Genomic DNA, 13,150 nt, shown 5'->3' on the forward strand with positions numbered 1-13,150 from the left:
TTATGCGATACAACAAATATTCAACATAGCAGTGATCCCAATCTCCAATAACATAATGAGAAACTATAGTGGGCATCTGACTTGAGCACATACCTTTGGCAACAATATTGTTTTAAGGATCTTATCAAAATTTCAAGAAATGCAACACAGTCAATGAACACTTTCAAGGTGGATATATACAGTATTTGTAAAGATTTGTGGAACAAAAAGCACAAAGCTGGAACTGGGAAAGCTATTCAATATCAAGGTGGAACTAAGGGGAAACCCAAAAGCTACTCAGAAGTTGTAGATGAAATATGAAATAAAGGGAACAGGAATGGGGTTAAAGTTGTAGGCTAAAAGTGGGTGCAGCTTAGAGCCAAAGGAATGATGCAAAGATCTTTAGTAAAGCCTACAGTGCATGGTGTGAGGTGCATTGACAAAGATACCCTTTACAGGGGACAAACTTATAGAGAACTTTATAAAAATGAAAAAATTTTCAAATTACTTCATGTCTTCTCTAACAATACAAGGCTAGGTTCTTTAACCGGAAAATGCTTTCAGCAAAACTGGAAGTGGGAACTGTAAATTAAAGGACTCAGGTTTGTATAGCTAGGGGAAAAAATTACTTTAAAAAAATTGTGATTTCTTCCCATATGAATTCATACTTTTGTTCTTTAATCTATCAATTTATCTAACAAGGCACTTCTCCAATTTTGGGAGGTAGTCGACATAAAAAAAAAGAACAAATAGGGGAGGGACTTTTCTTCTCTTAGCTCCTTCCAGCCTAACGAAGGACTCAGCCGAGTTTGGTTGGTACTGCTAGGGTGCCAAAGCTCACCCTCCCCCGTTATCAACCCCAAATGAAGCTTCATATGCTTAAAATCGGATACTGCTGCTACCTCAGCGGGCAACAGGAGGAAGCAGCAGGGTCTACCGAAACTGTGTCACAATCGCTCACCATTCATTACTATTTCTAGCAAGCTCTTTTGACTCTCACATTTATCCTCCTATCACCTAGAGCTTTCTGCACTCCATCCATCCACCCAAACCTTGGCCTTCCTCTTGTACTTTTCCCATCTACTCTGGCATACATCACCTTCTTCAGCAGACACCCATTTTCTACTCTTTCTGCATCACCAAATCACCTCAACACATTCCTATCTACTCTAGCTGCTAAATCATTTTTACACCTGTTCTCACCCTCACTACTTTGTTCCTAACCCTATTTAATCGAGATATACCAGCCATACTCATTAGACATTTCATCTTGAACACATTCAATTTTTATGTCTCCGTCACTTCATTCCCCACAACTGCGATCCAACACTTTCATACAGAACTCTCTTTACATTCATTCCTAACCCTTTATTCTTTACCACACCCTTCACTGCCCCCAACACTTTACATCCTTCTTTCACTCTCTGAAGTACATCTGCTTCCATTCCACCATTTACAGCACCAACAGACCCCAAGTACTTGAACTTATCTACTTCCTCAAGTAACTCTCCCTTCAACATTACATTTAACCTAACACCACCTTCCCTTCTCGTGCATTTAATTACCTTGCTCTTACCCACATTAACTCTCAACTTCCTTCTCTTACATACACTTCCAAACTCTGTCACTAATCGACCCAGATTCCCCTTCGAGTCTACAAACAACAACTTATTCATCTTCCACTCATGATCACTCTCGATAATCAGTTTCAAACCTCGACCAAGCACTCAAGCATTCACCTCTCACAACTCCATCAACAAACAAATTGAACAATCATGGCAACATCACACATCACTGCCTCTCTCTCTTTAAACCACTCACGCGCTTCATTTCCTATCATAACACACACTTTACTGCTTATGTAAAAACTCTTCACTGCTTGCAACAACCTTCCACCAATTCCATATAACCTCATCACATTCCACATAGCCTCCCTGTTAAACTCCATCATAAGCTTTCTCCAGATCCATAAACAAAACATACACCTCTTTGCCTTTTGCTAAACATTTCTCGCATATCTGCCTAACTGTAAAAATCTGATCCATACATCTGCTACCTCTTCTAAAACCACCCTGTACTTTTAAGATTGCATTTTGTTTTATCTTTAATCCTCTTAAATAGCACTCTACCATACACTTTTTCCAACCACACACAACATACTAATACCCCTTGAATTACAACACTCATGCACATCATTCTTTAATAAGAGAGTTATTCTTAGGAGGGAGGAAGTCCCTATAATCAAATTGGCTAGTTTACTTCAGTCCAGTACAGGAGCGAAAGTGAGGACTTGTCAACTTACGAACCACCTAGCCATGAGGATGCAGTAGGTGTTAGGCTAGATCACTATAAGGAAATGGTAGACAATCAAGGAAAACCAATATACAGGTATACCTCACCTTATGCAAGTAATTGGTTCCAGAAGAGGCGACTTAAGTTGAGATACAACTTCAAGTTGAATTTACTTATTTCTGAATTTACTTGTCACTAAATTAAACCACAAATAACCATTCTCAATTCTGTATTTTATTTATAAATGCAATATGAATAATACATGGTTAATAAGAATCTATTTAAGCTTACAAACATATAAATTCTAATTTTTAATTTAATACCGAAACAAGGAATCTAATTTTACGAAAAAATGTACATACATACTTGTAAATGTATATCTATCTATTTACCAAAGCACTTCCCCAAATTTTAGGGGGTAGCCGACATCAAAACAAAGGAACAAAAGGGGACCTTTCCTCTCTCCGCTCTTCCCAGTACATCGCGGGCTCTTTATTTGTGAATGTAGTTTTGTAACGTTAACTAACAAAGTAAGTTGTTAAAATTATTTTGCGATAGTATAAAATAAATTTAGTTCTTACATTTACTAATACTTACATTCAATATCTTTGTTTACATCATGTACGCAGATGACTGTGGATCGTCAGATCAACAGCTAATTCCTCTGTTATTGTTGTTCGATACGTATTTTAATAAGAATCTGGTCGAGAGCTCGTTGAACAATGCTCTTCTTTTCTTCAAGGATTACGCGATAGGGAGCAAAATCATATCAACCATACTCTGTTAACTATATGAGAGCATAATCGTAATACCGTCATGACGACAAAACCAAAATAAAAACAATCGTAATTGCTATGGTTAAAATACATCTTAAATTGGTATTAGAAAAGTACAAAAATTACTAAACGAAGTTCAGATAACATCGAAAACCAGGATTATTAGACACCTTTCAGTACGTACAGTATACTGTATGTTATGCTATTGGCTACAGCTACAGATCAGCTGACGAAATTGAATGATTTTTTTAATCACTGTAAAAGTTTATATTGTGTAGTATTTATCCGACACTTTCTCAAGAAACAGAGATTTCTGTTAAATCTATTCTATGTGTGTATAATAAGGAACCTCAAAAAAGAGAGAGAGAGAGAGAGAGAGAGAGAGAGAGAGAGAGAGAGAGAGAGTGAGTGTCCAGGAAGGGGAAAAAAGAAAGGTTGAACCCTTTAATTCAGACCTGCAGGGCTGTTTTTGTTCTGCACTTTCTCCCCCAAGAGAAGAGAAACAGTAGTTGTCATGTGTTTACAACTCCTATTGATTGGTTTTCCATGGCTTCTTCCATGGCACCTTCTGTACCCTCTTCTGTAAATGGCAGGGATTACTTTCATGAGGTTGAGGCAGAGGAGAAGAAAACTTAAAGTTTGCCTTCTAAAGGGTCATCCAGACTAATGATGACACTCCAACAGGGAAAGCGATCACATGAATTTTATGAAGAGACCTCACAAATAGGTGATCATCCTTAGTGCCTTTCCGAGAATTGAAAGACACCAATGGAAAAAATAAGGGTGGAAAAAATAAGGGTGGCACCCGTCCCCATCACACTCTGTGGCAAGAGAAACTCCTTCATCTGAAGGAGTACAATAATGTCCAAAGAAAGCCAACTTCTTAAGGATTAGGTTGTCACCAGGCTACACTAGCGAAGCAATAAACAGTAAATGGTAATGTTGTCTAACAGGCAGAAGAATGTGAATATCAGCAAATTGCACTGACAACTGACGCCAGTTACATTTATCTGCCAACCAATTTATCTAAAAGTTAAGTAAAACATTAAAACAGCCAGTTGGAGATGCCTGAAGTAAATCTTTTTTACACTTTGGCTGAAAAGGAAGTGGCTACTCAGTATGCTGGTGAGTGGGTAGGGCTTCTCTGCCACCTGCCAGTGACTACCAACACCTCTTTATAAATTCTACACGCAGAGTTCCAGTTACACTGAACGCATACTCCAATTAGAGGACAAGGCTTTGTAAAGGTGTAAGAACAAACTACATTTTATCATGTTGAAACTACAAAAAAATATCCTTAAATTTCTTACCTTGTAAACCTTTGAGTGTAGACTTTATTCCAATGAACCAGCGTACTGGTAACAAATTTAACAAGATTCAAGCAACGGGAACTCTGGATAGTCTTTGTCGAGTCAAAAAGACGTCTATATCCAAGCAATGCTTGGCCTTCAGCTCCAATGTGCAAAGATGATTCAATTTCCTTGCTGAAAAATAGAAAATCAAGTTGTTTTCTTCTCGAGTTATATCTATTCACACTGCATATCTAAATATGTGATTGGACAAAAACATGATACCATTATGTTAAAAAACATTGACATACTTTTCATACAGATTATCAAACGTCAGAGGTTTTATTACCAATACAATCTTAATCACTTCTACTTATTTTGATCAAGACTGAAAAGGCACCAACTATGCATCATCAAACTAAAATAAAACCTCAATTTGTTTTGCAAATGATTGACTGAGTTGGAAATAAATCACATGATATCAATGCTGAAGTTACTAATGCCCAAACCAAAATTAATAAATAATAAAAGAACCTTCAACACCTTTGCATGCATTCACTAACACATTCATATACTGTACTATAGTATGAAAATAAAATGCCACACTTGATACAGAATATAAAACTGAATTAAAATAAAAAAAATTCCATATAAAATGTTATTTTCATTAGTAAAATAAATTTTTGAATATACTTACCCGGTGATCATATAGCTGTCAGCTCTGCTGCCCGACAGAAAAACCTAAGGACAAAATACGCCAGCGATCGCTATACAGGTGGGGGTGTACATCAACTGCGCCATCTGTCGAGCAGGTACTCAAGTACAGTACTCCATGTCAACACAGAACCAATTTTCTCCTCGGCCCACTGGGTCTCTATTGGGGAGGAAGGGAGGGTCCTTTAATCTATGATCACCGGGTAAGTATATTCAAAAATTTATTTTAGTAATGAAAATAACATTTTTCAATATTAAACTTAGCCGGTGATCATATAGCTGATTCACACCCAGGGGGGTGGGTAGAGACCAGCATTACATGTTGACATTATTATGAGCTAAGTATTTTGTATTTCATTTTAGCAGTTATTCAAAATAACAAACATAAAATAAATAAGTACCTGGTAAGGAAGTCGACTTGAACAATTACTCTGCCTTTTTAAGTACGTCTTCCTTACTGAGCCTCGCGATCCTCATAGGATGCTGAGCGACTCCTAGGAGCTGAAGTATGAAGGGTTGCAACCCATACTAAAGGACCTCATCAAAACCTCTAATCTAGGCGCTTCTCAAGAAATGACTTTGACCACCCGCCAAATCAAGTAGGATGCGAAAGGCTTCTTAGCCTTCCGGACAACCCAAAAACAATAATAAAACATTTCAAGAGAAAGATTAAAAAAGGTTATGGAATTAGGGAATTGTAGTGGTTGAGCCCTCACCCACTACTGCACTCGTTGCTACGAATGGTCCCAGAGTGTAGCAGTTCTCGTAAAGAGACTGGACATTCTTAAGATAAAAAGACGCGAACACTGATTTGCTTTTCCAATAGGTTGCGTCGAATATACTTTGCAGAGATCTATTTTGTTTAAAGGCCACGGAAGTTGCGACAGCTCTAACTTCGTGTGTCCTTACCTTCAGCAAAGCTTGGTCTTCCTCATTCAGATGGGAATGAGCTTCTCGTATAAACAGTCTGATAAAATAGGATAAAGCATTCTTTGACATAGGCAAAGATGGATTCTTAACTGAACACCATAAAGCTTCAGACGGGCCTCGTAAAGGTTTTAAATAGAACTTAAGAGCTCTTACAGGACATAAGACTCTTTCTAGTTCATTTCCAACTATACGATAAGTTTGGAATATCGAACGATATTGGTCAAGGCCGAGAAGGCAGCTCGTGTTTGGCTAGAAAACCAAGTTGTAGAACATGTAGCCGTTTCGGATGAGAATCCGATGTTCTTGCTGAAGGCATGAATCTCACTGACTCTTTTAGCTGTGGCTAAGCATATCAGGAAAAGAGTCTTAAAGGTGAGATCTTTCAGGGAGGCTGATTGTAGCGGTTCGAACCTGTCTGACATAAGGAATCTTAGTACCACGTCTAAATTCCAACCAGGTGTAACCAAACGACGCTCCTTCGTGGTCTCAAAAGACTTAAGGAGGTCCTGTAGATCTTTATTGTTGGAAAGATCTAAGCCTCTGTGACGGAAGACTGATGCCAACATGCTTCTGTAACCCTTGATAGTGGGAGCTGAAAGAGATCGTTCTTTCCTCAGATATAAGAGAAAGTCAGCTATTTGAGTTACAGAGGTACTGGTCGAGGATACGGATACTGACTTGCACCAGTTTCGGAAGATTTCCCACTTCGATTGGTAGACTCTAAGGGTGGATGTTCTCCTTGCTCTAGCAATCGCTCTGGTTGCCTCCTTCGAAAAGCCTCTAGCTCTCGAGAGTCTTTCGATAGTCTGAAGGCAGTCAGACGAAGAGCGTGGAGGCCTTGGTGTACCTTCTTTACGCGTGGCTGACGTAGAAGGTCCACCCTTAGGGGAGGTGTTCTGGGAACGTCTACTAGCCATCGAAGTACCTCGGTGAGCCATTCTCTCGCGGGCCAGAGGGAAGCAACTAGCGTCAACCTTGTCCCTTCGTGAGAGGCGAACTTCTGCAGTACCTTGTTGACAATCTAGAACGGAGGGAATGCATATAGATCTAGATGTGACCAATCTAGTAGAAAGGCATCTATATGAACTGCTGCTGGGTCCGGGATTGGTGAGCAAAATATTGGGAGCCTCTTGGTCATCGAGGTTGCGAAGAGATCTATGGTTGGCTGGCTCCAGGTGGCCCAAAGTCTCTTGCATACCTCCTTGTGGAGGGTCCATTCTGTTGGAATTATTTGTCCCTTCCGACTGAGACAATCTGCCATGACATTCAAGTTGCCTTGGATGAACCTCGTTACTAGTGAAATGTCTAGACCTTTCGACCAGGTGCGGAGGTCCCTAGCGATCTCGTACCATGTCAGAGAGTAGGTCCCTCCTTGCTTGGAGATGTACGCCAAAGCCGTGGTATTGTCCGAGTTCACCTCCACCACTTTGCCTTGAAGGAGAGACCTGAAGCTTTTCCAGGTCAGACGTACTGCCAGTAGCTTCTTGCAGTTGAAATGCATTGTCCTTTGACTCGAGTTCCATAATCCCGAGCATTCCCTACCGTCTAATGTCGCACCCCAGCCTACGTCCTATGCGTCCGAGAAGAGAACGTGGTTGGGAGTCTGAACAGTCAGGGGAAGACCCTCTCTAAGGTTGATATAGTCCTTTCACCAAGTCAGACCAGACTTTATCTTTCCGGAAACCGGGATCGAGACCGCTTCTAGCGTCTTGTCCTTTTTCCAGTGAAAAGCTAGATGGTATAGAAGAGGACGGAGGTGTAGTCTTCCTAGTGACACAAATTGATCCACGGATGACAGTGTCCCTACCAGACTCATCCACAGCCTGACTGGGCAGCGTTCCTTCTTCAGCATCTTCTGGATGGATAGCAGGGCTGGGGGTTGATCGTCTTGTTCAGCAACGTCCTCATCAGAGGGTTCCTCATCCGAAACTGATGAGGAAACGACAACGGAGTGGGCAACGTCTGACTCGCTGAATCCGGTCGCACTGGTGGATGCGTGACGGAGCCGGACGCAATATCATGGCACTGATGCACAGTCTGTGAACTGTCAACAACCATGGGTGCGCGAGGAAGTACAGCGTCAACCCGAAACTGTCTAGACTGTCTGGGTTGTGCAGTCAACACCCTACCGGGTTGCTGAGGTTGACGCACTGCGTCACAACAAGTCACCTCTGCTGGTTGTTGAACGTCTTCCTAGTGACACACTGAACGTCAACAACCACCTCCGAGCGTCGCTTAACGTCAACGTGCGACTGGCAACCCACACTGGGTCGCATCGGTGGAGGAACCACCTCAACTGGCAGACGCGAGAAGGATACCTCAGCGTCAACAGGGCGCACAACCAACCGGTTGGAAGGTTGTTGGCCAGAAGGTTCTTCTCCGTATTTAAGTCCTCTATCAAGGACACAAGCTTGGACTGCATGTCTTGCAGCAAAGCCCATTTAGGGTCTACGGGAGCAGGTGTGGCAACAGACGGGGTTAGCGACTGAGGCGGAACCATTTACCATCCCTGGAAGCCTTGTTATGTGTGACATAATAGTACAGCAAAACTTCAAAGGCTCGACAAAAGTTGAGAAGTTGACCTGAAAACAACTTGGAGCGTCTCCTGGCTAGGCGCCAGGGCGAGTCTACCAGAATTGAGAAGTCTACCTGGGCAGAGGCATGAACTCCCAAGCCGAGAACTTCTCTCGAGTCCTATCAGACTCTCGCTCTATAAGCCAGTTTAAAAGAAGGCAAATCAAAGGCTGTATCCCTAAAACTCCTCCTGGTGCAAAAACCAGTCGCCTAGCCAACGTAACGCTCTCTAGGAGAGCGAGAGAGCACTAGCTTAACAACAACGGCTTCGAAGTAGCTAGGCCTAGTGTAAGTTCTGACGTTAGGCGAACGAGGAGCAGCAGTTACAAGATCCGGACGAAGATCCTTAAAAAATCATCTTGATTTAATTAAAGTCCATAGGAGGCTAAGCAGCTTAAGGCTCCTCTCCAAATGACAGAGTCCTCAAAGGAATATCAGTAGGAGGGAGAACAGCACTTTCTCATCTACAGGAACCTTGTCCGAGAAAAGCTAGGTTATCTCAGTGAGGGTCTCACTGGTGCAGTAGCAGCAGACCAGAAGGCAACGTTATGTAACTGCTTGACAGTCTGTGAACTGTCAAAAACTGAACTGTCAACCACACCAGGTGCGTGAGGACATACAGCACTGGTGCATTAGTAGCAGACCAGAAGGCAACGTCATGTAACTGCTTGACAGTCTGTGAGCTGGCAACAACCATAGCTGTGTGGGGAAGCAAAGCCTCTACTCCTGACTGACTAGTCTGCTGCGGGCGAGTAGCGGTAACCACAGTGGGTTGCGGAGGTTGACACACAGCGTCAAAACAAAGCAACTTAACTCCACCCTCCTGTTGTTGTGGTAACTCGCGAACGTCAACGGAGGGTAGCGTGCGTCTGTGAACGTCAACGTGCGGCTGGCAGGGTACACAGCGCATGGGTGGTGGAACTCTCACAGGCGGAGTGCGGGCGCAGGTAGCGTCAGTGTCTACTGTACGCACAACCGTGGTTGGTTGTAGGCTAACGGGTGCAGCGTCAACCTTCTCCGCACGATACTCCTGCATAAAAGATGCTAACTGTGTCTGCATAGACTGTAGCAAAGACCACTTAGGGTCTACAGCAGCAGGTGCGGCAACAGACGGTGTTACTGCCTGTTGCGGTACCACTTTGCCTCTCTTAGGAGGTGTGCAGTCATCGGAAGACTGCAGCGAGTCCGAACTGACCCAGTGGCTACACCTGGGCCGTTGGACTTGCGCGGAAGGGACCGACTTGCGCTTAATAAGCTGCGAGACCTTGGTCCAAGGTTTCTTACGAGAAACCTCTTCCGCAGACGAGAAGTAAATGGGCTCTCTCGTCTTTGTGTGGGTGGGGCGATCTTGGGTAGATACGCCCGAAACCACGGAGGGAAAAACGTCTGTTCGTTGATCAAGGCCTGACGAACCCATAAGTCGTTCGACATTACTTCTCCCCTGGGCTTGGGAGCTTGCAAGAGGTCCCGGACTAGGTGAACGACAGGCACGGACAGACGAACCCTAGGACGCAACACTGTAACACTTTGCGCATATCACTTTATCACTTCGATTTTCTGTTTTGCACTTATTTCACTGAAATCGAAATTAATACTAGCAAAAACAGAAAACATATATAAAGATAAAGAATTCAGTGCCTGGAAAAGAGACTAAACACTAGTTCAAATAAACTACGTTTACAATCTCTCACCGCACATAGCCTGGGGACAAGAATAAAACCCTAGAAACATTTTACCTTCTTCCCCGTACAGCGACTAGGGAGGAGAGTAACACTAGAACAACGTTATCCGCTTGAACGGAACGTTTTTTCTCCTCTCTCTCCCTCCGTCTCTATCTCTCTCTCTCTTTCTCTCTTGATTTCGCACCTGAGAGATGAGCCCAAATATATATCGTCAAAACATGTTATTTGGCTAAAGGAAAAAACTGAAAGGTTTTCCAAATAAAAAGTTCCTTTAATTTAGAATTTAACCATTTAAGCTAAGAAAGAATGAACGAAACGTCAGAATCGATTTACTCTTACTGCAAAGTGAAACCGTGATACACTCTCTCTCTATCGTAACGATAGAGCGCATGTTGAACGTCCTGAACGTCAACAACTGCGTAGTCTAAAAAACTAAACGTTAGTTCATCTTTGAAAACAGTACGAGACTATCAAAGAAATTCTTTCATAAAACATTAAATTTAAATAGTTTTAAATTCTTTAAAGGCTAAATACGATATAACGGGCTCAACGTTGATTAACTTCGGTTCCAAGTTAGGACCGCCTACTATCAGGAAAGGTCGCATATAAACAAAACATAAAAATTTATTTTTATATGTTTATAATAAATGGAAAGTTAATCGAAGAGGCCTAATAAAGGCGGAGATATAAAATATATAGATCTAAAACGTGTTAAGCAAAATTACTAAAAACCTAAACACACTTCCGTCTAAGGGAAGGGTCGGCCATTTAAAAGTGAAAGAGAGTCCATACTCTCTTTGTCACCATAATTAAATCTATCCAAAACGATTTCAAGTTTTGAGATGAAGATAAAACCCCTGCATAGCGAAAGCTCAAAACTGGAATAGTGTACTTCACCAAATAGTTGTGAAAACAAATCCAGTTAGTAACAGCGTATTTAGTAGGTCTTGCCAGTGGCACGACAGAGAGAAAATTGGTTCTGTGTTGACATGGAGTACTTGAGTACCTGCTCGACAGATGGCGCAGTTGATGTACACCCCCACCTGTATAGCGATCGCTGGCGTATTTTGTCCTTAGGTTTTTCTGTCGGGCAGCAGAGCTGACAGCTATATGATCACCGGCTAAGTTTAATATTGAAAATTGTATTTTTCCTAACTAGACAAACCTGAACCCTTTAAGATAATGACTGTGATCGGTAACTCTAAACCCATAAAAAATCAGGTAAGCTAAGTGCTCAGTGTAAAATCAAAGACTTTATCCGTTACATTTTGCCTGGCATAATGAAAGTCTTTCCTATAGGTGTTGTGTACCTAATATGGACAGATCATACATGGTCATAAATTATTTATGTTGACAAAAATTACTAAAAACATTTCTGTAAGCATTTTGTACAAAATATGGTCAAACTTTGAATGGGTACATATGGTGCATATTGCTCAGAACGATCTTAAGTGTTATAGCTAGAAATGGTAAACACCATCCTTTATGACATCTGTATGGTAAATTGTAATGGACAGATTGTAAATATATTCTATACATAAATACACACACATACATATACACACACACTACCGCTAGAGTGTTTTGGGTCCTTTGACTTGCCAAACAGTACTATATTGGATGCTTCTCTCTGGTTACAGCTCATTTTTAACTTTGCTTACACATGCACTAAAAATAGTCTGGCCTATTCTTTCTACTTTCTCCTCTCTCCACATACACAGCAACTTGATAGTACTACATTGGATCCCTCTCGTTACGTATCATTTTTCCTTTGTCAACACATACACCAAATAGTCTGGCCTACTTTTTACACAGTCCTCTTTCCTTGTACACCTGACAACACGAATATAACCAAAAAATTCTTCTTCATTTAAGGGGTTAACTACTGCATTGTAATTGTTCAGTGGCTACTTTCCACTTGGTAAGGGTAGAAGAGATGCTTCACCTTTGGTAAGCAGCTCTTCTAAAAGGACATTACAAAATCAAACCATTGTTCTCTAGTCTTGGGTAGTGCAATAGCCTCTGTACCATGGTCTTCCATTATCTTGGGTTAGATTTCTCTTGTTTGAGGATACACTTGGGCACAATATTTTATTTGTTTCCTTATTTCATTTTCTCACTTGGTTATTTTCCCTGTTGTAGCCCTTGGGCTTAAAGCATCCTGCTTTTCCAGTTAGGGTTGTATATTGGCAAATAGTAGTAGTAGTAATAAATGATAAATAATAAATAAATAATAAAACAACAAGAATAAGAACAATAACAATGACAACAACAACAACAACGATAATAGATCCCATGGCCTCAGAAGCTGATGAAGTGCTATAGAACGTAATACCTTAACTTCTGATGAGTGAACGGAAGAATGTGGTACCAGTAAGTATCTGACACTTATTGGAGAGGAGCCTTTCCACTGATTGCACATATGGAATGGGGCTTCTAAGTGCTTGTATGATATCAGTGCATGAACTGGGAACACTGAGATGTGACAGGTGATCTGGTTCCTGCAAGCATGAGACCATGGGAACATCCCCTGTGATTCAGGAGTCATGATTATGCAAAGAACAAGTGGGAGGTGTCCGATCATATGGTGACCAATTGCTCAGTGATCGAACGAGTGAAGACCAAGAGCATGATAAAAGATCTCATGGTAAATGATCACAATATGATCAGTCATGTGGAGAATAATCACAAAGGGATCAATCACAAAGAGACTGTGGATTGCATTCACACTCACACAAGAGAATATCTCATCGCTTGAACATGCAAGGAGGCCAATTATGGGTCCCTCTTCCATCACAAGTAAACTTCTCTCTCTTTGGGGATAAGTCTCCTAAAGGAGAACTCTTGATGTATGGCTTGATTGTCCATGAGAAAGGAGAAAAGAGTGATGCCTTTCACTCCGTCGACAATGCAT

The 13,150-nt window shown here is 41.5% G+C and overlaps 1 protein-coding gene across 1 annotated transcript in view; it reads right to left on the reverse strand.

Annotated features, from left to right (window-relative positions):
- Positions 1-13,150, reverse strand: part of Rint1 (RAD50 interactor 1) — a 137,436-nt gene that overhangs the window by 114,575 nt on the left and 9,711 nt on the right. Inside the window, exon 4 of the mRNA XM_068347018.1 lies at positions 4,358-4,531. Within this exon, the coding sequence (XP_068203119.1) occupies positions 4,358-4,531 (174 nt within the window). The remainder of the gene's footprint in view (positions 1-4,357; positions 4,532-13,150) is intronic.

Source organism: Palaemon carinicauda, chromosome 23 (assembly GCF_036898095.1).
Source record: "Palaemon carinicauda isolate YSFRI2023 chromosome 23, ASM3689809v2, whole genome shotgun sequence".
NCBI classification, from domain to species: domain Eukaryota; kingdom Metazoa; phylum Arthropoda; class Malacostraca; order Decapoda; family Palaemonidae; genus Palaemon; species Palaemon carinicauda.